The sequence below is a fragment of the Schistocerca americana genome, chromosome X, assembly GCF_021461395.2.
Source record: "Schistocerca americana isolate TAMUIC-IGC-003095 chromosome X, iqSchAmer2.1, whole genome shotgun sequence".
In the NCBI taxonomy this organism is placed as follows: Eukaryota; Metazoa; Arthropoda; class Insecta; order Orthoptera; family Acrididae; genus Schistocerca; species Schistocerca americana.
In genome coordinates, this window is record NC_060130.1 from 656239282 (window position 1) to 656264324 (window position 25043).

At 36.5% G+C, this 25043-nt stretch overlaps 1 protein-coding gene across 1 annotated transcript in view; it reads left to right on the plus strand.

Annotated features, from left to right (window-relative positions):
* LOC124556231 (O-acyltransferase like protein-like) overlaps positions 1-21492 on the plus strand; it is a 263370-nt gene extending 241878 nt beyond the window's left edge. Inside the window, exons 13-15 of the mRNA XM_047130221.1 lie at positions 5855-6029; positions 20273-20415; positions 21109-21492. Coding sequence (XP_046986177.1) covers positions 5855-6029; positions 20273-20415; positions 21109-21237 — 447 coding nt within the window. The 3' untranslated portion in view covers positions 21238-21492. The remainder of the gene's footprint in view (positions 1-5854; positions 6030-20272; positions 20416-21108) is intronic.
* The last annotated feature ends 3551 nt before the right edge of the window (positions 21493-25043 follow it).

Sequence of the window (25043 nt, forward strand, 5' to 3'; positions counted from 1 at the left end):
AATGTGAGTATCAATGTGACATTGTTCATGCCATTGGTGGAGAACATATTGAACATCCGTAATCTAAACTTGAGAGATTTATAAATATATGTCCCAAGCTTCATAGTTGCATGTCTTACAATTTAATAAATATATGTGTTCAAAATAAGTATATTCTTTTTGAAACACCATGTATCTTGTCACCAGTTACAATGTTGAATACATTTATTTATTTCAGTCATTAGATGTATTATGAGTGATAAATGTTGTATCATTACATACAGGCCCTGTCATTTTGATGGTACAATGACATTTACATAGTCTACTCTAAAATTTAACCTATATACATATATATATATATATAAAAGATTGCAGCATAGTATGTAGATGACTTTTTACAATATATTACATATTAATTTCTTCTTTACAATTTACGACTAATTCCCTTATGTTTGAATTTAAATTTAAACTCATGGGATAGCTATATGTACCTATCCAGATGGTGATAGTATCACATACGCAAGGTATAAAAGGGCAATGCATTGGTGGAGTTGTCATTTGTACTAAGGTGACTCATTTTGGACATGATTAGCACCGTGCAACAGGAATTAACAGACTTTGAATGTGGAACAGTAATTTGAGCTAGACATGTGGGACATTCCATTTTGGAAATTGTTAGAGAATTCAATATTCCAAGATCCACAGTGTCAAGAGTGCAGCAAGAATACCAGGTTTCAGGCATTACCTCTCACCACAGACAATGCAGTGACTGATAGCCTTCACTTAATGACCAAGACCAGAGGTGTTTGCATAGAGTTTTCAGTGCAGATAGACAGGCAACACTGTGTGAAATAACCACAGAAATCAACATGGCTTCTACTATTAGATTAGATTAGATTAGATTAGATTAATACTAGTTCCATGGATCATGAATACGATATTTCGTAATGATGTGGAACGAGTCGAATTTTCCAATACATGACATAATTAGGTTAATTTAACAACATACTTAAGTTGGTATAACAACTTTATTTTTTTTGTGTGTTTTTTTGTTTTTCTTTATTTTTTATTTTTATTTTTTTTATTTTTTTTAATATTTTTGTTTTTTTTTTCTTTTTTTTCTTAATTTATATCTAAAAATTCCTCTATGGAGTAGAAGGAGTTGTCATTCAGAAATTCTTTTAATTTCTTCTTAAATACTTGTTGGTTATCTGTCAGACTTTTGATACTATTTGGTAAGTGACCAAAGACTTTAGTGCCAGTATAATTCACCCCTTTCTGTGCCAAAGTTAGATTTAATCTTGAATAGTGAAGATCGCCCTTTCTCCTAGTATTGTAGTTATGCACACTGCTATTACTTTTGAATTGGGTTTGGTTGTTAATAACAAATTTCATAAGAGAGTATATATACTGAGAAGCTACTGTGAATATCCCTAGATCCTTAAATAAATGTCTGCAGGATGATCTTGGGTGGACTCCAGCTATTATTCTGATTACACGCTTTTGTGCAATAAATACTTTATTCCTCAGTGATGAATTACCCCAAAATATGATGCCATATGAAAGCAATGAGTGAAAATAGGCGTAGTAAGCTAATTTACTAAGATGTTTATCACCAAAATTTGCAATGACCCTTATTGCATAAGTAGCTGAACTCAAACGTTTCAGCAGATCATCAATGTGTTTCTTCCAATTTAATCTCTCATCATTGGACATACCTAAAAATTTGGAATATTCTACCTTAGCTATATGCTTCTGATTAAGGTCTATATTTATTAATGGCGTCATACCATTCACTGTACGGAACTGTATGTACTGTGTCTTATCAAAATTCAGTGAGAGTCTGTTTACAAGGACCCACTTAGTAATTTTCTGAAAGACGGTATTGACAATTTCATCAGTTAATTCTTGTTTCTCAGGTGTGATTACTATACTTGTATCATCAGCAAAGAGAACTAACTTTGCCTCTTCATGAATATAGAATGGCAAGTCATTAATATATAATAAGAACAACAAAGGACCCAAGACTGACCCTTGTGGAACCCCATTCTTGATAGTTCCCCAGTTTGAGGAATGTGCTGATCTTTGCATGTTACGAGAACTACTTATTTCAACTTTCTGCACTCTTCCAGTTAGGTGCGAATTAAACCATTTGTGCACTGTCCCACTCATGCCACAATACTTGAGCTTGTGTAGCAGAATTTCATGATTTACACAATCAAAAGCCTTTGAGAGATCACAAAAAATCCCAATGGGTGGTGTTCGGTTATTCAGATCATTCAAAATTTGACTGGTGAAAGCATATATGGCATTTTCTGTTGAAAAACCTTTCTGGAAACCAAACTGACATTTTGTTAGTACTTCATTTTTACAGATATGTGAAGCTACTCTTGAATACATTACTTTCTCAAAAATTTTGGATAAAGCTGTTAGAAGGGAGATTGGACGGTAATTGTTGACATCAGATCTATCCCCCTTTTTATGCAAAGGTATAACAATAGCATATTTCAGTCTATCAGGGAAAATGCCCTGTTCCAGAGAGCTATTACACAGGTGGCTGAGAATCTTACTTATCTGTTAAGAACAAGCTTTTAGTATTTTGCTGGAAATGCCATCAATTCCATGTGAGTTTTTGCTTTTAAGCAAGTTTATTATTTTCCTAATTTCAGAGGGAGAAGTGGGTGAGATTTCAATTGTATCAAATTGCATAGGTATGGCCTCTTCCATTAACAGCCTAGCATCTTCTAATGAACACCTGGATCCTACTATATCCACAACATTTAGAAAATGATTATTAAAAATATTTTCAACTTCTGACTTTTTGTTCGTAAAGCTTTCATTCAATTTGATGGTAATACTGTCTTCCTCTGCTCTTGGTTGACCTGTTTCTCTTTTAATAATATTCCAAATTGTTTTAATTTTATTATCAGTGTTGCTGATTTCAGACATGATACACATACTCCTGGATTTTTTAATAACTTTTCTTAATATAACACAGTAGTTTTTATAATTTTTGATAGCTTCTGGGTCACTACTCTTTCTTGCTGTCAGATACAGTTCCCTTTTCCGGTTACAAGATATTTTTATACCCTTAGTAAGCCATGGTTTGTTACAAAGTTTCTTACGAGTATATTTAACTATTTTCTTGGGGAAGCAGTTTTCAAATGCATTTACAAAAATGTCATGAAATAAATTATATTTTAAATTGGCATCAGGTTCACGGTACACCTCATCCCAGTCTAACTGCTGTAGGCTTTCCCTGAAATTTGCAATTGTTAAATCGTTGACTGAACGTACTACTTTGGAGGACTGTTTAGTGTTGCTGAATGGAGCTATGTCATATATTGTAACTAGCTGTGCACCATGATCAGAAAGACCATTCTCAACAGGCTGAGCATTTATCTGGTTAAACTTATCTTGGTCTATAAAGAAGTTATCTATCAGTGAGCTGCTATCCTTTACCACCTGAGTAGGAAAATCAATAATGGGTGTCAAATTGAAAGAACCGAGTAATACTTCAAGGTCATTTTTCCTATTACCCTCTTTCAGAGAATCTACATTGAAGTCCCCACAAATAATAATTTGCTTCCCCCTGTCTGACAGATAGCACAACAAGGAGTCCAAATTTTTCAGAAATAGATGAAAATTTCCTGATGGGGACCTATATACAGTTACAATTATAAATGTGCCTTTATTTAATTTAAGCTCACAGGCACATGCTTCTATATGTTTCTCTACACAAAACTTTTTTGTTTCTATACTTTTTGCACAATGATAACTTTTGACATATATGGCAACTCCTCCTTTCTCCATATTTTCTCTCATTACATGTGCAGAGAGCTTATAACCACTTACATTTACCTTATCCATATCAGTAACAATGTGTAACTATGAATGTATCCACTGGGACAGTGTGGTAAAATTTGATATTAATGTGCTATGGCAGCAGATGACCAATGTGAGTGCCTTTGCTAATAGCACATCACCTGTAGCACCTCTCCTTGGCTCATCACCATATGGGTTGGACCCAAGACAGCTGGAAAACTGTGTCCTGGTAAGATGAGTCCTGATTTCAGTTGGTAAGAGCTGATGATATGGTTTGAGTGTGGCTCAGGTTGTCAACAAGACACTGTGCAAGCTGATGGTGGCACCGTAATGGTGTGGTCTGTGTTTTCACAGAATGGACTGGGCCCTCTGATCCAACTAAACTGATCATTGACTGGAAGTGGTTATGTTCAACTACTTGGAGACTATTTGCAGCCATTATAGACTTCATGTTCCTAAACAATGATGGAATTTTTCCAGATGTTAATGTGCCATGTTACCAGGCCATAATTGTTCATGGCTGGTGTGAAGAACATTATGGACAATTTGAGTGAATGATTTGGCTAGCCATCAATTATTTATGGCACATAATCATGGGGTCAGTCCATGCACAAAATCCTGCACCAGCAACACTTTCATAACTATGGATGGCTGTAGAGGCAACATGGCTCAGTATTATATAGGCTGACTCTTACATAGAAGATAACAGCAACCAGCCACTTTTTACAATGCTATTTATTTATTTAAACAGTGCTGTTACCGGTTTTGAACTAACAGGTTCATCTTTAGATGGCTAGTTCACGTTTTACATTATATTTCGCCTTTTGTTTCCCCAACTGATGAAATTTCCATGGGATATTGGTGCTCTACAACTACAACAAGATGTGAGACAATGTATTTTTAACTGTAATTGCACCTCACAATGATTTTAAGTGATGTAAACAAATTATTAAATGATAAATGTTTCATTTACTTACGATGAAAAATCCGCGCCATTATGTTCCAGTGCAGACTTTTTATGATCTCGTAGCAGCGTAAAACTGTATCATGCACTCTTTTATCTATATATATATGCACATAATGTAAAGCAACACACTAAGAAGTTTGATCACATGGAGGTATGTATACAAGGATGGTGATATTACAACCATAACAATGGCAAACTCTTCCACTCTCGTTTTACATTATTTGCATATATATACATAAAAAAAGTGCATCATACAGTTTTTTACTGCTGCTAGATCATAAGCAGTCTGCACTGGAACACAATGATGTGGATTTTTCATTGTAAGTAAACGAAATATCTTCCCTTTAATAGCTTGTTTACATCACTTAAAATCATTGTGAGGCACAATTACAGTTAAAAAGACATTGTATCACATTTTGTTTTAGTTGTAGGGCACCACCACCCCAAAGAAACTTTGTCAGTTGGGGGAACAAAAGGTGAAAGCTAATGTAAAACATAGAGAGCCATCTGAAGATGAACCTGTCAGTTCGAAACCAGTAACAGGACTGCTTAAATAAATAAATAGCATTGTAAAAGTGGCTGGTTGCTGCTATCTTCTATACAAAAGTCAACCTATATTTTTTACACAACCATGGACTCAAAATGTCAGTTTTTGACAAAATAGCACATGGCTGAGCAATGACTTGTTGAGTCCATGCCAATGTGAGTTGCTGCACTACTCCAGGCAAAATGAGGTCAACCCAATATTAGGAGATACTTTTGTCACCTCAGTGAATATGAAAAATAAAGGAAGGGCAGTCACTCACATTCAGCTGACTTATGTGCTGTAAATAGACCCATGTAACAGAACATATTATTAACAACTAGCTTTTGAGCTCTGGCTCTTCTTCTAACAGAAGATGCTCACATTCACATACACAACTAGACAGGTACTCAAATACACATTATCTCATCTGTGATGAGTTATTCATATTACTCATATAGTAAAACATTTATTAAATAACTGAATTAATTAATTATAATTGATGTCTTTCAGTTGGGTAAAGCATATTTTCCCTGCTCTTAATGAACCATTTAATTTAGTTTGCAGTGATATGTGGATGGCTGCTTTCAATAACAGGCATCCTGGCACTTATCTATGGCCTGTACAATGTGGAACTGCACCCAGTAACTGGTGCTGCATATTCTTCACTGAGTCATTCTGCCTGGGCATTGGCTCTGGGATGGATTGTTGTAGCTTGTTCAACAGGCTATGGTGGTAAGACTTTTAACTAAATTCCATAACAAAATAAATGTATTTCTTGGCCCTACTTGTCCAGTAAATCTATGATATAATCTTTTTTTAAATTTTCTTTATTTACATGTAACAGTAAAAACGTTTTTTTCAAAAATTACTCTACCTTTACAAGAACTACTCAGTCCATTAGTAATTAATTACATTTTTATAGCCATATTCAGTGACATCAGAATTCAACATCTGAGTCAACAGAAAGCACTCTGATAGAATCAATATTCCTGTAGATCTGTGAGTTAAAAATATTGACCATGGCACTTATGTTATTGCCTCCTTAATATATTAGTCCCTTGGAAAAGGTCTGAGGATTTCACAGTGTAAACACACTATACATGATATTATTTGTGTAATGTTGTAAAAAAGTTAATTATAATCCTTATATGTAAGCCATAGTGCACTTCAGGAGAATATCCACATATATTATAGAGGAACACTTGCCACATGTTCTAGTAATAATGGAACATGGGCTAAAATGCAGTGAAATAATATATTATAGATTAGAAGGTTACATACTAGCAAATAGTTATTGTAGGCAAAACCATAAAGGTGGTTGTGTGGCAGTTTATGTTAATAAGGCTATAGAAGCTAAAAAAATTCCTTTCTTGAACACCACACCAAAGAAGGATCAATTGCAATGACAGTAATGAACTTAAGTTACAAAAGCATAAATTGATTGGAGTATATAGACCACCAAACACTGATGTAATGCTGTTTATGGATAAACTTAGTTGTGTTGTTGGTCAGGCCAGTTCTAATGACCTTACTATATTAGGTGACTTTAATATAGATGCAAACTCAAATAGAATAGTAAACTTGAAACTCAGTGATGTACTGACCTCATATAATCTTGTAAATATAATGAACTCTGACACCAGAGTGATGGACACATGTTCCACTAGAATAGATTATGCTATAATCAACAAAGATGTTATAGATAAGGTAAAGGTGATAGAATACAAAAATTCAGTTGTGCCTAAAATAACAAAAATTGTGCTACAGAAATGAATGCTGAATACCTCAAATACTAATGCTCTTAAAGACAAACTAGCGAATTAGAAATGGAATTCTGTGTACCAGGTAAAAGGGTCAGATGAGAAATGGAGTGAATTCTACTCAACCCTACTGCATCACTATGAATATAGTTGTCCAGTCAGAGAAATCCAGAAGGTATTTAAACACTGTCAAAATGGAAGTAATACTAGACTAAATCTCCCAACAAATCTGATTAGGCTCAGGCAGCAAATACATGATCTAAACCAGCTTTATAAAGCTACTACTACGCAGGTTTTCAAGGAAAAATACAATAGGGCTAAGCAAACTTTTAAAACTGAAATTGTTAACCTAAGGAAGCAGATTAACAGCAAAACAATGGAACAGTCTGATAACATAAGCAAAGCATCTTGGAAGCTGATTGACAAATACCGGAAAGGTCCTAACAAGATGAACATGGAACCACTCAGCATAAGACATGATGGTAACATTATAATAAACCCAGATACTATATGTAATATTTTTAATAACTACTACATTTCTGGTGAACACTCAACCCATATTATAGATTCACAGGTAGAGACCTGATGCCATCTCACCCAGTGTACCGAATTTGAATTTGTGGAAGTGAATGAGCTGGAAGTTCACAGGGCAATATACATGCTAAAGAAAAAAATTTCATCTGGATGGGATCACGTATCCAGTGCTATTACTAAAGTGTGCTTAAAAGAAATCTCTAAACCTCTTACTCACCTGATTAATTGCAGCATTAGAGAAAACATGTACCCAACGGTTCTAAAAATGAGTGTAGTGAAACCAGTGTATAAAAAGGGAAGTAAGGAAGATGTCTCCAACTATAGACCAATATCATTAATTCCCACTTTTAGTAAGACATTCGAAAGCGTTGTCCTTTCTCAGCTAAGTGCCTTTTTCACAAAACATAAACTGCTTGTAGATTCGCAGCATGGCTTCAGAAAAGAGCTAAGTACAACCACAGCAGTTACACAGTTCATCCATGAAGCTTACTGTCTGTTGGATCAGAAGATGCAGACTGCAGGTATATTTTTGGACCTGACAAGAGCATTTGATACAGCAAACCATAGGGTACTTCTTAAAAAGCTAAACTCTTATGGTATTGGGGATCAAGCCATGAATCTTCTAACCACATACCTGCTAAATCGTAAGCAAAGTGCTAAATTGTCATACAAACTAGATAATAAAATCCACCAATGAACCTGTATTACAAGGTTTACCACAGGGCTCAGTCCTTGGACCCTTTCTCTTCCTTATATATATCAACGACATTGCGCAACCCATTAACTCCCATATTGTAAGCTATGCAGATGACATGTCAATCTTAATCTATGGAAGTGAATCTAATGAGCTAGAATCTCTTGCTACTAGTGGTGTAACAGAAGTAACAAAATACTTCATTCGTCAGGGACTCAGGGTGAATGTCACCAAATCTAAACTACTGAATTTAAAACAGGCAGTTCTCACCACAACAATATGAATAGTGTGTGTAATATCTCTGCAACAGAAAATGGTAACTGTAAATTCCTGGGTGTGTATGTTGATGAAAATTTGCAGTGGACATACCACATTAATTTCATATGTGGAAAAGTCAGTAGTGCCATATATCTCCTCAGCCAGCTCGCAAAGATAGTTCCTAGCCAAGCACTGAAATTAGTATATTATGGAACACTTCACCCCTTTCTCAATTATGGAATTGAACTATGGGGCTGTGCACCTGATGTACATTTAAAAAGAATACTACTACTACAGAAAAGAGCAATAAGACTTATACATGGGATGGGACATAGAGATTCATGTCATGAAGTGTTTGTGCAGCACAAATATCTGACAATATATTCTCTGTACATCTTCAAAATAGCTGTATTTTTTATAAGTCAACCAACAGAAGCTATCAAGGGCAGTGATGTACATGATCACAACACTAGAACAAAGTGTAATTATTTCCGTAACAGAACAACATTAAAAATGACTGATAGAAGTCCATATATCAGTGGTTTGATTTGGTATAACAAGCTACCTAACACTCTAAGAATGTACACGGGAAATGTTTTTAAAGCAAAATTAAAGTCTTTTCTAATAGAAAAATGTTTATATTCTTTCAACGAATTTTAAGATAGTGATTGTAACATGAGGCATTAACATATCAGTTGTAATGTGATAAATGTAAAAAATAGACATAAGAGGCAACAGCTACAGAATATAGTGTATTTTATAAGTGTAAATTTAACCATAGTATTAAGTGTGGCGTTTGCAAAAGCCATCATTATGATGGCTCCACGTAAAGAAAATGTAAATAAATAAATAAGTAAACATTCCTTCGTTGAAATAACAGTACTGGAGTCAAAATATTTGTGTAAAGCAGTAAACATAATAATCAAAATTTTCTATGGGAAATGATGACTAACATTTCCTTTTTTGTGACTGAGTATTTTGCAACTACGTTATCACTTGAAATTATTTATCATAACAAATATAAGAATAGTAAGGTGAACTTCAGTTTATACATGCAGGGACATGACACATTTTTATATCAAAATATTTTTACTAGACTTTAGTTTATCTAACAACACTTATTGTTTCAACAGATTACAGTATCTTAAGGCAAATAATTATCACCATGTTCTATTTTATGATACACATATGCACAATAATTTAATAACTGCATTTTAAATTAATAGAAAATATACTTAAAAATTGTGTCTCTCTCAAAACAAGTAGGGTTTAATGTTCCATGTAGCAGATTTTGTGTGTTAAGTGACCCAGTTTATTCTGAAATAGCACTATGTGTCTATGAACACAGAAATATTATTTTACTTTTAGAGTTGCATGGCATTCACAATGAGAGATTAGGCTGGGAATATAACAAGCTGCTTCATATGGAAAGATGTACAATACAAAATTTATATGCTGAAAATGTCATACTAGTGGTTAATCCTTGTTAAAAAAAATGAAAGTGATTTAACTACACATACTGTAAGACTTGGGTTGACTATCCGCCTGTAAGTTGGGAACACATGAACTAAATCACACATGAAACAGATAAAATGTGTAAACTTCTAATTATTCAGTGAAGTGAGTGGTGTCATGTTGAAGAAGAGAGAAAAATTATTTAGTATTAATAATTGCTCTGTGTGAGTTATGGTTTAGAAATAATATGCATTGGAAGTGTAACTCCTAAACACATCATGTGATTTTTATAAGCAAAGTGTCACTTGACAGAGCAGGTACTGAATGATATACATACAACTGGAGAATATACCTAAAGTCAAATGAGGTACTAAAACCATTGCTTATTCATTAATTAGTTAACTAATATTTCCATGTACACAAAAAGCCAAATATGTCACTGTAGAAAATGACAAACATTAAAATTTTACATTACCTAATACACAACTATCACTGAGTAACAATAATTTAATTAAAAATGAATCACTTTTTGATCTATGATCTTTAGCTCTTAGTTCTGTTTGCCATAACATAAGCAGTATTGTATGTTGATTTTATTGTCGGCATATTGTTTCAGTGTTAACTTTGTTCTTGGTTGTGTTAACTTAGTACGGTAACCATCATAAAGAGAGCAGGAAGTGAACACCCAGCTACAGCATTCCATGGCTATAGGAAAGGGGCCTACTAGCATGCTTACCACAGTCATGTCACAGGGTAATATATGTAAAGCAGAATAACTGTGGCAACACATGAGTAACAGGAACAATAATTTATTTTAAAAATTTGCATAAAAAATATTCAGCTTTTGCTTTGTAAGAAGGCATGACAGTGATGTAAAGTTATTAATCTAATGTAACCTATGTTATGTTATGTTATGTTAACCAGGGACCTAAAAATGACGGAGAGGCTCCATCCTCGCTGCAGCCGCAGTGGTCCACAATCCCACAACGACTACCGCAATCCACTTCACCCCTCCACCATCCCACAGTTATTGTGCGGTTCGGCCCCCGGTGGACGGGACGCCACTTCCCCCACCCCCACCCCCCCCATCCCCCTTCCCCGGGGAACGTCTCACACCAGACAAGTGTAACCGCTATGTTTGCATGGTAGAGTAATGGTAGTGTATGCGTACTTGGAGAACTTGTTTGCACAGCAATCGCCGACGTAGTGTAGCTGAGGCGGAATAAGGGGAAACAGTGCGCATTTGCCCAGGCAGATGGAAAACTGCCTAAAATCCATCCACAGACTGGTCGGCTCACCGGACCTCGACACAAATTCGCCGGGCGGATTCGTGCTGGGGACTGGCACTGCTTCCTGCCCAGAAAACCATGTGTTAGACCACATGGCCAACTGGGCGGGCTTAATGTAACCTAACACAGTAGATGATTACTAACTAATGTAACTGAAGTTTGATTTGGTCTGTAGTTACAGAGTCTGGAAGTTCTGTCTCTCAATAAGTAAACATTTTGACTAACACTTCAAACAATCTTTGACACTTTACTGTCTGATGGTTTCCTGGTCAGCAACTGATAGATGTAGAAAAGAACTGTGTGAAGACTGTCTAAGAACTGTAGGCAACTAAAGGTAACTGGAAATGGATCAAACTGACTGAGCATCAGTTTGCAGCTGCTTAAATATTGTACTTGGCACAGTTATGTGTAACAGAAGTCTATTTTGGGGATGCCACAACTAGTTCTGGCTTTCAACACTCTCTGTGGTAACAGACATAACTACTGACAAATAAATGTGCTAATTGAATGTTTTGTAGTGGAAACATAAAAAAGTCGCTGGTATGTGTTCCGTTACTGTGTGTGGTGCCATGCTGAGACTGCTTGGAGTGTGGTGCTTTCTGAAGCTGACATTGTGTACCACATCTGGCAGAGACACAGAACTCTGTGATTATGACCATAAGCAGAAGATGTCCACTTCCCAGAATTTATAACTAATCATATAGTTTATTTTATGGGTTGAATACACAGAGACACAGTGTCATCTGCTAACTGAGGTCATCTATGTTGGCTGTTCTTACAAAGCTGTCACTACAGACCAATGCAAGTAGATTTCTCATGTTACCTTCCATTAGGAAAGTGGGTGCACTCAGCGACTGTTATGTGATTTATAAATTATATAGCACAGCAATCAGTCATCCTTTCCTTTATTGCAGATTTTATTATGCAAATCCATATTTCGGCTAGTGCCTAGCCATTATCAATGCACTATTTTCTAATCTCAATGCATTTTAGTTCCATGTTGTTCAGGCATCAGTCACATTTCTTTGAATGGCTGGTGCCCGAACAACAGGGAACGAACATGCCTCAAGATTAGTAAATAGTGCATTAATAATGGCTAGGCACTAGATTGCTGCACTCTATACTTTATAAAAATGTAGATTTCTGTTGACATAGCTAGCCCTGTCAACAACTGTGGCAAGAGTACTGTGTGGTGTTATTCACAGTCTTGTGTAAGTGATTGAAGTACTGTGGTTTTATCTGTTTCTTTAAAGTAGAAGTTGAGTGTTTCTTGTCACAGTTTTAAAATGGAAAATATTACAAAAAGAGATAGGAAAACCCTTTTGATACACAAGAAAGTAAAAATTCTTAAAAGAATTCAAGTTCATTTCAGATGGCACATTGCATAAGCACAGAGTTTAGTGGTACCTGTGATGATGCTGGACACAGTTGTTGAAAACACTATGTTTTGGAACTAAAAATTGTAAAATATGCCAGATACACTAAATATGCAGTTCTGGAAGAAATTATGAAGAACTGGTTTCTGACTGCACATGCTTCCAACATAATCATGGATAGCATGATGCACAAAAAGCTGCTGAAGGCACCTAATATGTTTTGAATCAAGGACTGCTCTGCAGCTAATGATTGGATCGATAAGTTCAAGAAGTGGTATATAATGTGGTATTCAAAGCAATATGCGATGAAGGAAACAGTGTAACCATACAAACTGTTAGCGAATGGCAGTGTGATAAATTTTAAGCACTTAGAAAGGACATCTTCAACATAGGTGAAACTGTTCTCTCTTTCAGCACCCTACCAAACAAAACACTTGCCTTTAAAGATGAAATTTCCATGTGGGGATACACAGTAAAGTTGGTCTTACAATAAAGCTAGACAGAAATACTGGTGTCTTTAACAGAATTAAACTGTTTGTGATTGGAAAAATTGGAAAAAAGCACATTTTTAACACATAAATCTTTGCCCATGAACTACACTGCCAATAACAAAGTGTAATTTGGACTACTCAAGAAGCAGCTGCATATCCCTCATGAAAGAATGGGAATCTATAACAGGAAAACTATCAGACTTGTGTACTGTCACCCTCTCTCTCCTCCCGAACTGGCCATGAAGGCCCAACGGTATCGACCGGCCACTGTGTCATCCTCAACCCTAAGGCATCATTAAATGCGGATATGGAGGGGCATGTGGTCAGCACACTGCTCTCCCAGCCGTATGTCAGTTTCTGAGACCGGAGCCGCAACTTCTCAATCAAGTAGCTCCTCAGTTTGCCTCACAAGGGCCAAATACACCCCGCTTGCCAACACTGCTCAGTAGACCGGATGGTCACCCATCCAAGTACTAGCCCAGCCTGACAGCACTTAACTTCGGTGATCTGACGGACTGGTGTTACCACTGCAGCAAGGCCGTTGGCCCATTGGCACCCTACACATTCAAAAAATATAAATTTAACCAATGTGAAGTTAGAGTTCCTGCCACCAGACTGCACAAGCGATGTGCAGTCCTTCTATTTGGTCATTATCCATACCTTCAAACTTGTTACAGAAAAGCCATTGTGCAGAAGATGTTAAGTTTGCTGGAAGGTAGAAAATATCCATCTTCCTTTAAAGTGCCAATTTTAGATGCTTTGCTCTGTTTTGCCAATGCGTGGACAGAAGTTACAGAGTCCACCATCTCCAACTACTTTCAAAAAGTGGGATTAATTCAAGCAGATGAAGGAAATTGGTGTGACACACCAGATCTGTGTAATAATGATGACCCTACTTGCTTCATTGTGGGAAAAGCTGCAACTGGATAACTCAGTGCAGATTTAAATGCAGTAGTGAAGACAATAAAACATATATTTCTCCTGCAGATGTAGATCTTATAGCTTTCCATTGTATTTATGAACTGGAAAAACATAGTGAAAAAATTAAAACAACCCACTTTTTTTTTTTTTTTTTTTTGCTTAAAATGAAGAACAACTTTACCAACTTGTTCATTATGTCACACTTGCACGAAACCATCCACGAATATCACCAAATATTGTTCCTTAGCTTCTCAAAAGCTCCAGCTGCTACTTTCTGCCTCTCTCCAAAATAAGTCATTTTTGGTGCAAGTTGTTGTGCTAAAGTGTCATGAAATGGCACATTGGTGGATGAACACAGTACAAAACTCAGAAAACCTTTATTACATTATGAACAAGTCTCTGATGAGTATTTTTATGCACATTATTTACATATATCATTTATAAATTATGAAAATGTGAGTGAGGTTGTTCTATATGTAATTTTCACTACTTAAATAGCAATTTCCCACCTTTTATGTTTTTCTCCATTTTGCATCTTTTTTCCCTAAAAAGTGTAAAAGCGAGGTTTCACTGTATTTCTGTTTGTTCCATGACATTTTGGTCAAACTGCCAACATCAGTAACAACCTGCAATGATATTTTGGGGCAGAGTCTTCTGCCCATCCTCAGGCATATATTGGCAAAAGTGCACTGCTGTCTTCTTTTTAAGACCCTGCCTGCACTTAAATGGGATACCCAGTTGTCACTGCACATTCATTGATTGAACACACACATTCTTGTTGCAAGTCTGTGTGTTACTCCGGCCGGCCGGAGTAGCCGTGCGGTTCTAGGTGCTACAGTCTGGAACCGAGCGACCACTATGATTGCACGTTCGAATCCTGCCTTGGGCATGGGTGTGTGTGATGTCCTTAGGTTAGTTAGGTTTAATTGGTTCTAAGTTCTAGGTGACTGATGACCTCAGAAGTTAAGTCGCATACGCTCAGAGCCATTTGTACCATTTTTTTGTGTGTTACTCTAAACAACCTCCATTGTGGAAACTCAGCACATTGATATAAATCATCTTCACATAGTAAAATCAAAGACTGAAGCTGGCCACACAGTGCACAAAGTACTGCATTGTAGCAACTGACAAGGGCTTCAGACAGCTGAAAGTCCATTGACTCATTATAATGGGGTTCCATTGTGTTTCATCAAAAAGCTAGTAGAAATTGTGTGTTCAGCAATAGCAGATTTGCTGGATTAGAGGAAGGGAGTATGCTGTTGATATTCCACAACGTGCTCATGAACAGTATGTGTTGTTATCAATGTAATAGGATTTGCTGCACTTGCACGGGAAATTATACACATCTTACATCTGCTGATAAAATGAGTAGAGCTTCTTATATGATGTGAATACTTTTCTGCAATTTGTATGAGAAAGACATCAAGAACTTGGCCAAGTCATAGGTGTCTGCTCCAATATTGCTCACAGTAGGTCATAAAGGTATATCTTTTTTAAGGATCTTAGGCAATCCATACAGCCTAGGTGGAACTGAAACATGTGCTCTCAGTCTCTTAATGATCTTGTTTAGTATAGTACTGAAAGTCAAAATTACCGCCGTTTGTTTTATGATGTGGTTAGTAGGGTTCTAATCAATCTTGTGATGTATTCTGTTACATAGTAAAACATTGATCCTATTAATATGAACGGTGTCGTCTTTTTGTGGGAACACTTTACTAGCCAAGATCACAAATATTTGTACATTGATAACTAGTTTTAGCAAAATTAAAGTGCCATCTTCAGTTCTGAAAAATATTAAGGGGCAGGTTACAGGACAATTCTCCACTGGAATATATACATGGCCCATTCACATTAAGATGACCAATGCCTGTGTTTGATGTTAAAGTGCAATTATGAGCAAAGTTTAGATGGATCATAAATATTTGCTGTGGAGGAGTATGTACTGAATAAGCAGATTAAGGACAGAAAAGATCCACCATGGTTTAATAACAAAATCTGAAAGATGCTGGGGAAGCAAAGAATGTTGCATTCTCAGTTTAAAAGTGAATGCACAAATGATGACAGGCAGAAGTTAGTAAAGAGCTGTGTATCATTAAAATGATTGATGCACAAAGCATAGAAGAACTACTACTGGCATACCTTAGCAAAGAATCTAGCCAAAAACTGAGAAAATTCTTGTCTTATGTAACATCACTAAGGAAGTCGAAGGCTTCTATCCAGTTGCTTGTTGAACAATCTGGTGTGGCAGTAAAAGATAGCAAAAGAAAATCTGACATTCTAAATATAGTGTCATTTGATCATCACACAGACTCCTGTTTGGAGGACATAGTAATAGGCTTCCTTGGAGTATAGAAGCAACTTAGAGAGTTGAAAACAATAAGTTGAAAGGTCTGGATGGGGTTCCAATTTGGTTTTACAAGGAGTACTCAGCAGCACTGGACTCTTACATAGCTTGCATTTATCATGAATCTCTTGCCCAGCACAAAGTCTCAAGTGACTGGAAAAAAGTAAGAAGGGTAAAAGAACTGACTGCAGGATTATAGACCAATATCTTTAACATCAGTTTGCTGCAGAATTCTTGAACACATTCTCAGTTCAAAAATAATAAAGTTCCTTGAGATGGCAAAGCTGCTGTCCACAAATCAGCATGCATTTAGAAAGCATTAGTTGTGCAAAACTCTGCTTGCCCTTCTCACACATGATATTCTGTGAACTATGCCTGGAGGCCACAGGCAGGTTCAATATCCCTAGATTTCTGAACAGCATGTGACACACTGTTCTACTGCAGATTGTTAACAAAGGTCAGGCATGCCTAAGATTTATTGAGTAATAAGAACCAGCATGTTGTCCTCAATGATGAGTGTTCATCAGAGACAAGGGTATCATTAGGAGTGCTCCAGGGAAATGTGATAGGTCTGCTAATATTCTTTATACATGTAAATAATCTGATGGACAGTGTGAGCAGCAATCTGTTGCTATGTGCTGATTTTGCAGGTGTACAGGAAGGTGTTGTCAGTGAGTGACTATAGAATGATACAAGATGACTTAGTCAAAATTTATAATTAGTGGCCAGCCGGGGTGGCCGAGCGGTTCTAGGCGCTACAGTCTGGAACCGAGCGACCGCTACGGTCGCAGGTTCGAACCCTGCCTCGGGCATGGATGTGTGTGATGTCCTTAGGTTAGTTAGGTTTGAGTAGTTCTAAGTTCTAGGGGACTAATGATCTTAGAAGTTGAGTCCCATAGTGCTCAGAGCTATTTGAACCATTTTTTAATTAGTGTGATGAATGGCAGCTAACTCTAAATGCAGAAAAATGTAAGTTAATGCAGATGAGTAATTAAATAATCATGTACTGTTCAAATACAGCATTATTAGTTTGCTATTTGACACAATCAGGTCCATTAAGTATGTAGGCGTAACACTGCAAAGCAATATGAAATGGAATGAGCATGTAAGGATTGTAGTGGGGAAGGTGCGTAGTCGACTTCACTTTATGGGGGAGTTTTAGGTAAGTGGTGATTCACCTGTAAAGAAGACTGCATGTAGAACACTAGTGCAACCCATTCTTGAGTACTGCTTGTGTGTTTGGAACCTCTACCAGGTCAAATTAAAAGAAGACCTTGAAGCAATTCAGAGGCAGGCTGCTAGATGTATTACCGGTAGGTTTGGTCAACATGCAAGTATTACGGAGATTCTTTGGGAACTCAAATGGGAATCTGTCAAGGGAAAGCAACAGTATTTTCGAGGAACACTATGAGAAAATTTAGAGAACTGGCATTTGAAGTAAATGTAGAACAATCCTACTGCTACCAATGTACATTTTGTGTAAGGACCATGAACATAAGAGTAGGGAAATTAGGACTTGTACGGAGGCATATAGATAATCATTATTCCTTCACTCTCTTTGTGACTAGAACAGGAAGGGAAATGACTATTAGTGGTACAAAATACCCTCCATCACATACCATACTGAGGCTTGCAGAGTGTGTATGTAGATTTAGATGTTCAAAGACACTCACATTGACATAGGAAACACAGAATTTATGTTCGGGGTTCTTCGCCAAGTGGCATTCACATCTATGCAAGTACAAACAATTTTGGAAATTATCTCCAAGTATATGTCCATAATTAACATCATGTAACACACTACCAGAAGTTGTGACCACAACACACTAGAAATACCTACTTTCGCCAAGTCTGTACACTAAAAAAGACCAATACCTGGGCTTATGCACCCCAAATGTGAAAGGCTATGAACAGTAACAATAGATACATGTTTTGACATACACAACATCATACTGAGGCAATGTGCCAGACTGGAACAATTTAAGGGTTTTATGTGAGATACAGCTTGCATATAAATTAAAAAAGATCATGGTGAAACCTTAAAACCATATAATAGCAATTTGCAATAGTTGAGTGTGTGAGATGCAATTGTTCTTAATTATGAACATATCAGTATGTTCGTTCCATGGAATGAGAACAGTAAGGTTGATTTCATCTGATTCTGGGTACAATCATATCCACGTCTGCTCATAAGATAGAGAGGGCTACCTTATCCATAGAAGGTATGTTGCTCTTCAGCGGTGTGGCTCTTGTCAACACAGAGCAAGACTCCCAAGAAATTTCCTCCGCTGCATTTGTTGCAAGATGGCACATGCTATGCTGCTTATTCTGAAGTCTTATATCACCAAGCCAATAACCTGCAAGTGGGACTGGAACATCTCTCAACTGTGTTCCTGGGACGTGGATATTCACCTCACCAGATAGAGAGAGGTCTACAGACATAAGTGACAGAACAAGAAAGAGGATGAGGCCATCAAGGTGACAGTTTATCTGACAAATATTGAAAATGTTTCTACAAAAATGGGTGGTGCAATACCATAATGTTAAACTAGTCTACCATGAAGTTAAAGTGATCTTTCATCCTCCATCAAACTATAAGCACTTCTGCAACTGAACAGAGGTAACTTATAGCCATACAAGGCATGTGTTTATAGGATTGCATATGAATGCAGCAAACCTTATACAGGGAAAATGATGTTCACTGTTCAGGAGTGCATCGAGGAACATCAGTGGCATACTCACCTTCTCCAACCTAGCAAATCCGATATTGCTGAACACTGTATTTCTACTGGTCATTCAATGACATACAATGAAATACAAATTGTGGCCCATACTTTGAACTTTTGGGACTCCATTCTCAATTAATCAAAGGGCAAACAACATTCTGAGGCCCTTGTCAATCAGAACAGCAGTTTTCATTTATGGTGCATGGAATGCTGTCACAGAAAAACTTTGTGCACCATGTAGCTGGTGTCATTCTGTGACTTTATCATGTGAAGACAATTGACCTTTATATTTATGAGATGAGCTTTCAGCATGGAAGGTGATCAGAGCAGTGCAGAGACTTGCAGAAGAAGCACATGTGCTCAAGCAAAACACACATGGTGACAGCTTGGAAAACATTGCATGTGTTGAAACTTCCTGCCAGATTAAAACTGTGTGCCTGACTGAGACTCGAACTCGGGACCTTTGCCTTTCGCGGGCAAGTGCTCTACCAACTGAGCTACCCAAGCATGACTCACACCCCGTCCTCACAGCTTTACTTCTGCCAGTATCTCGTCTCCTACCTTCCAAACTTTACAGAGTCTCGGTCCAGCACACAGTTTTAATCTGCCAGGAAGTTTCATATCAGCGCACACACTGCTGCAGAATGAATAAGTTTCATATCAGCACACACTCCGCTGCAGAGTGAATATCTCATACTGCATGTGTTGGTGGGTCTTAAACAGGTGACCTCAGTGTACTTTCATCACTGTACAGTTCAATACAGCCAGAAGACTCTCTACTGAATCATCACAGCAGAAAGTTACTAACATCTGGAGGTTTGGCTAAAATTTCATGGAACAGTTTATATAATGGAAAAGTTTTAAATTTCACATACAGTATCTCTGTTTGTATTGTTTATGTTCAGCATGTGCCATCACCATCCATTTGTCTTGGGAGATATTAAAATATGAGGCACTCCTAGAATTTGGTATTTTATTGAACAATAATAATCTTTTTTTCTTTATGGTAACCTGGAGAGGTGCTGCAGCATGAACCAAATATTTACAATTATCATAATCTGTAAACTGTAATGTTTGATGTCAAACCAAACCATGTAATTACAGCTCCCTTTCATTTTGTTTTCCAGGAATCATAAACAAAATTCTTTCATCAACAAAACTATACCCTCTAAGCAGAGTGACATACTGTGCATACTTAGTTCATCCTCTCATGATAAGAGTTATGGCGATGACAACAGATGGCCCCTTCCATCTAAGCATAGTGACAGTGGTATGTATATTAGGAGAAAACTGTTAATGCATAAATGCATTTTAATATAGAATTTTCTTCTTAGTGGTAAAATGCACAAATATTATAATGTCATAATTAATGTGCGTGGAGGGTGATCTCTCTTTACTTCTTATTTTTTTAGTAAAGTACATCTTGCATGTCACCAAAAGGGATTGGCCAGTCCTATGATCTAGTGTCAGTTCTGCTTCTGCAGAAGTGCAAAAAATGCATGTAGGTTGTCAGCCCCATGAGAAGGAGGCAAAGTTTGTTTCCCTACACTTATCCTCTCCCAATAGCAGTTTAATTTCTCATTTGTTTACACTTGCATTGGACTGTCACATTTAAGTGCCTGCAGTATAAACAAGAACTTGAATATAACTGTGTATATTATGACCTTGTGCTGTCATTCAAAGCATATAAAGGCTAGAGTAGGCCGAGCTAGAAAATATTGCTCTACCAGTCTGTGTGTGCGGCAGGAGAACACCAGTTTGTACGTTGAAGAACAGTGTTCAAATTCTTGTTTGTGCACTCATCATCTACTCAGTACCTCCTCTATTTACTGAATTGTTATCTTTATTTTCATGAACAATAAGATTATTTCTTTTTTAATGATGAACTTAACTGTTCATATTATTGGTCTCACAGAAAGTATTTGATGAAATACCATTAATTAAGTCTCTTTTCTTTTTGCAGCTCATATTATTTTCTGGACAAGTAGTGGCATCATACATTCTTTCTTTCATTCTTTCACTTGCTTTTGAAGCACCTATTGTTTCACTGCTGAAGTTATTTGCACCTGATAAAAGCAAAAATCCAAGGTGAAGGAATGTTAATCAGAATGTTACTGAACATTATTTTGTAAACCAAAGAACCAATGTTGATGCTTCAGAAGGAATTTCGTGCTGGTGTACATATCACTAATGTGTGTCAAATTATCAACAACACATCAGTGATGATATTTTGCACTGAAAGTGAAATTTATTTTAATGCAGAATGAATATCTTTTTTTGATAACTTAATTTATGATTCACATGTCAGTATTAATTGTCAGTATTTTCATTATAAGAAATGTTGCAGAGCAACTCTTTCCTGAGTGATGCTTTGTAAGAAACTTTTAATATATATAATATGAGTGAGATTATCAAAATTGAAAACATAGTCATCATTGTAAATTAGAATGAAAAACTGAGTGTAAAGAACTGTGTAAATGTTTGCTGCACCTGAGTAGCATGTGAACTTTAAAAAAAAACATTGTTGAGACTGGGTTCATGTTCTTCATTATAGATTAATGGTACAATCAGATTTGCAAAACTTGTGGAAATGAGAGAAAGGTCATTTCTATAATACCTACAATGTCTGGGGAGACATGCTGCTTAAGCTGTTAAAAATTAATAAGCAGCTGATGTCACAGATATTGTAAATAGTACTTAAAAGAGTAATGATCATTGTGAAAGTAGCAGATACAGGCAAATATTTTGTACTAAGAACAAAAATAAAATTGTATGTGATAATAAATTACTAGTATTATTACCTTTCTGGTCTGCTTTTCATTGTTACCTTTTGTTTGATCAGTGTCATTTTATTTACTTACTAGTCTTGTTTTTTACCTATACATTTACTCACTAAATGGAAAATTTACAGTAAAAAGAGAACAAAGATTTTCAGCTTTCATTTGACAAAAAATAAAGGCAGGGTATGTATAATTTTGGATGATTAATTTTCAATTAGAAGTCAGCACTATGAAAATAAATAATAAGAACAGCTTAGTTTTGTTAGTATTGGTCAATTTTCATTCTAATGAAAACTACTTCAAGGAAATGGTCTATAATTAACAACTGTCCTTGCAGAGCATAGAAATATCAGTGGATACATACAAGGTACAAAACATGGGACTACAGAAGTAACACACACTAAAATTCATTTAACATATGTAGTGTGTAAACTGATAGTGGATTACTGTACCTAGATATAATGTAAACTGGATCAAAAGTCACTAGGAAACACACATATATAGGCTATCCTTTCTGAGAGTCATCATGCACATTTTCTCTACTGTTTCAGTACAAATTTGCGATATCATTTTCCCAATGTGTAGATGGAGTCATGTCAAACAAATAGTGCTTGTCACATCTTTTGTATGAGGCCCAGTGTTGATAGAAAGTATCAGTTTGATTCCCATTACAAATAAAACCATTTTTAAAGCAGAATTTTATATGTCCATTTGATTGAGCAGTTATAAATTAGTCTAGTGAGATTTTTGAGATAATGATATGTATTAACAGAGACAGTAAAACATGATGAATAACTAGTATTGCAGCAGCTACAGCATGACCCTGCTCTGCATGGACTGCTATCTTCATGCTGCAGTGCTGCTTAGTTGCTCCTGGGGTACTGGTTATTCTTGCTGTGTTGCTGTCCTAGATAATACATATTGATAAAATGAATATTGGGTTAGGCTGCCTTGAGACCACTGTCAAACAGGCATGTAAAATTCCACTTTGAAAATAAGTTTGTTTCCATTAAATGATAATTAATTGAAACCCTCAGCTGCCGACAGGTGTTGTTGACATACCTTGATGGGGACAGCCGAAAGTGTGTTTCCTGACCGGGACTCGAACCCAGGATCTCCTGCTTACACAGCAGATGCTCTATCCATCTGAGCCACCGATGACACAGATGAATAGCACGACTGAAGGGACTTCCCGTGAGACCCACATTCCCAACTGCCCACAATCTACATACATTATGTTCCTAATAGATACTTTGCCCATCCACTTGTTACTTGCACCCACTTAAGTTGACGATTCCCATAAGAGTTCGGGCAACCTGTGCGCTCTTGCCCAGAAGAAGGTCAATGGCCGAGTAGCCATTTAAAAGTATCTATTAGGAACATTACGTATGTAGATTGTGGACAGTTGGAATGTGGGTCTCATGGGAAGCGTGCAAGGGATAAGTCCCTGCAGTCATGCTATTCATCTGTGTCCTCAGCAGCTGAGGGTTTCAATTAATTATCAATTATTCTAGAGATGCTGCACAATCATCAGTGGAATCCGTTCTTTTGAGAACAGTTACTGTCTTCATATTTGTTTCCATTGACACTGGGCACCACAGGAGAAACATGATAAGGCATATTTGTCTGGGATGGCTCCAGCTACAGTAAAAAAAAAAAAAAAAATTCACAAATATCTACCAAAATATTGGAGAATATTCACCTGATGACTCTTATGTGGGATGCTCAGGGTATTTTTACCACGTTCCATTATCAATATTACCAAGAAAAACCTCCATAAAATGGAATATGTGGAGAGAAAATGTGCCTTATACTGTAGGCAGGTGCCAAATAAATATCGTTTGTTATATGCTTGCTTTTAACATTTTCAGGTGGGATACCAGAAAATCCTAAGAGTAAACTCTATCCATCATGATATGTACCACACAGTGCAAGGCACACTGACAGGAGTAGGCTAAAGTGAATTTCCCTCCTCTCTGCTACCAACTAGAACAACTCAACTTGCAGTTAGTGCTTATATCATCTCAAGCTCAAAACTGATAAAAAGAAAATTTTTATGGTTCATAATAATACACATGTTGGAAATATGCCCCACTGTAGCCTGGAGTTATTACATGTTAAGGATGGAAATCTACAGTGTTTGGTACTTAGGGTGGTTTTCATGCACTCTACGTAAATAATTTCTTTGACAATTTGGATCAGAAAACTGGTATGTGTGCCAATGACACATCAGTTATGTGGACAGCTCAGTGGAACAGATTTGTGTCACAGTATCAAAGATGATGTGCTCATAGCTCTTGAGGTTTGTATTTCATAGCCCAGATATACTAGACTTTTTTGTTTTGAATGATGGTTCCTGTTATATCACTCAATATTGACCATTCCTCCTACGACACCCTGTACATAGTTAGTGCCAAATAAATTTTATGTAAACTAATCTAAAACACTATAGTATTCAACAAAGCCAACTGTAGAGCCTTCTGACATAAGCTTGGCCAGTGGTTTGCACTGTTATTTTGTGGTGTATTCAAAGCAAGTGATAAAAGGATATGCACTCACAGACAGGTGAGATGCCTTGCTGTTACAGATACTGAACTACTGACAGTCAGAAAATGAGAAGTGATTTAGGTAATAGAATGTGCTTTCAAGATACTAAAGTATTTTAAAAGATCAGCTTGTAAACCACACAGTAGAAGGTAATGTGTGGTGGTGAGTGGAATTTCAGAGAACTCAGAGTAGATGAAAATTATTAATTTAAGTATTTTGTGGATGATCTGCAAATATGTGCCAAGAGGCAGGTACTCGTAGTATTAATATTAAAAGCAAAATCTTGACTCATGGATTCTTTACACATTTTGTTGCTCTTTAAGGATAGTAAACAAATGATGAGACATTTCCTTTAGATGCCCTGATTTCACTTTTTTTTTATTATTAACTCTACCATCTTGAGAGCACAATGTTCTTTTTTTCTTAGTATTTATCCACCACATTCAACCTCTTAACATATTGTTCCATTTTTTTTACAAATTATATTACAAAAATAGTATGACATTACATACAGACATACAAAGATAACTTTTAAAGCTCAAAATAATGAGTTACAATTTTTTGAATGTCA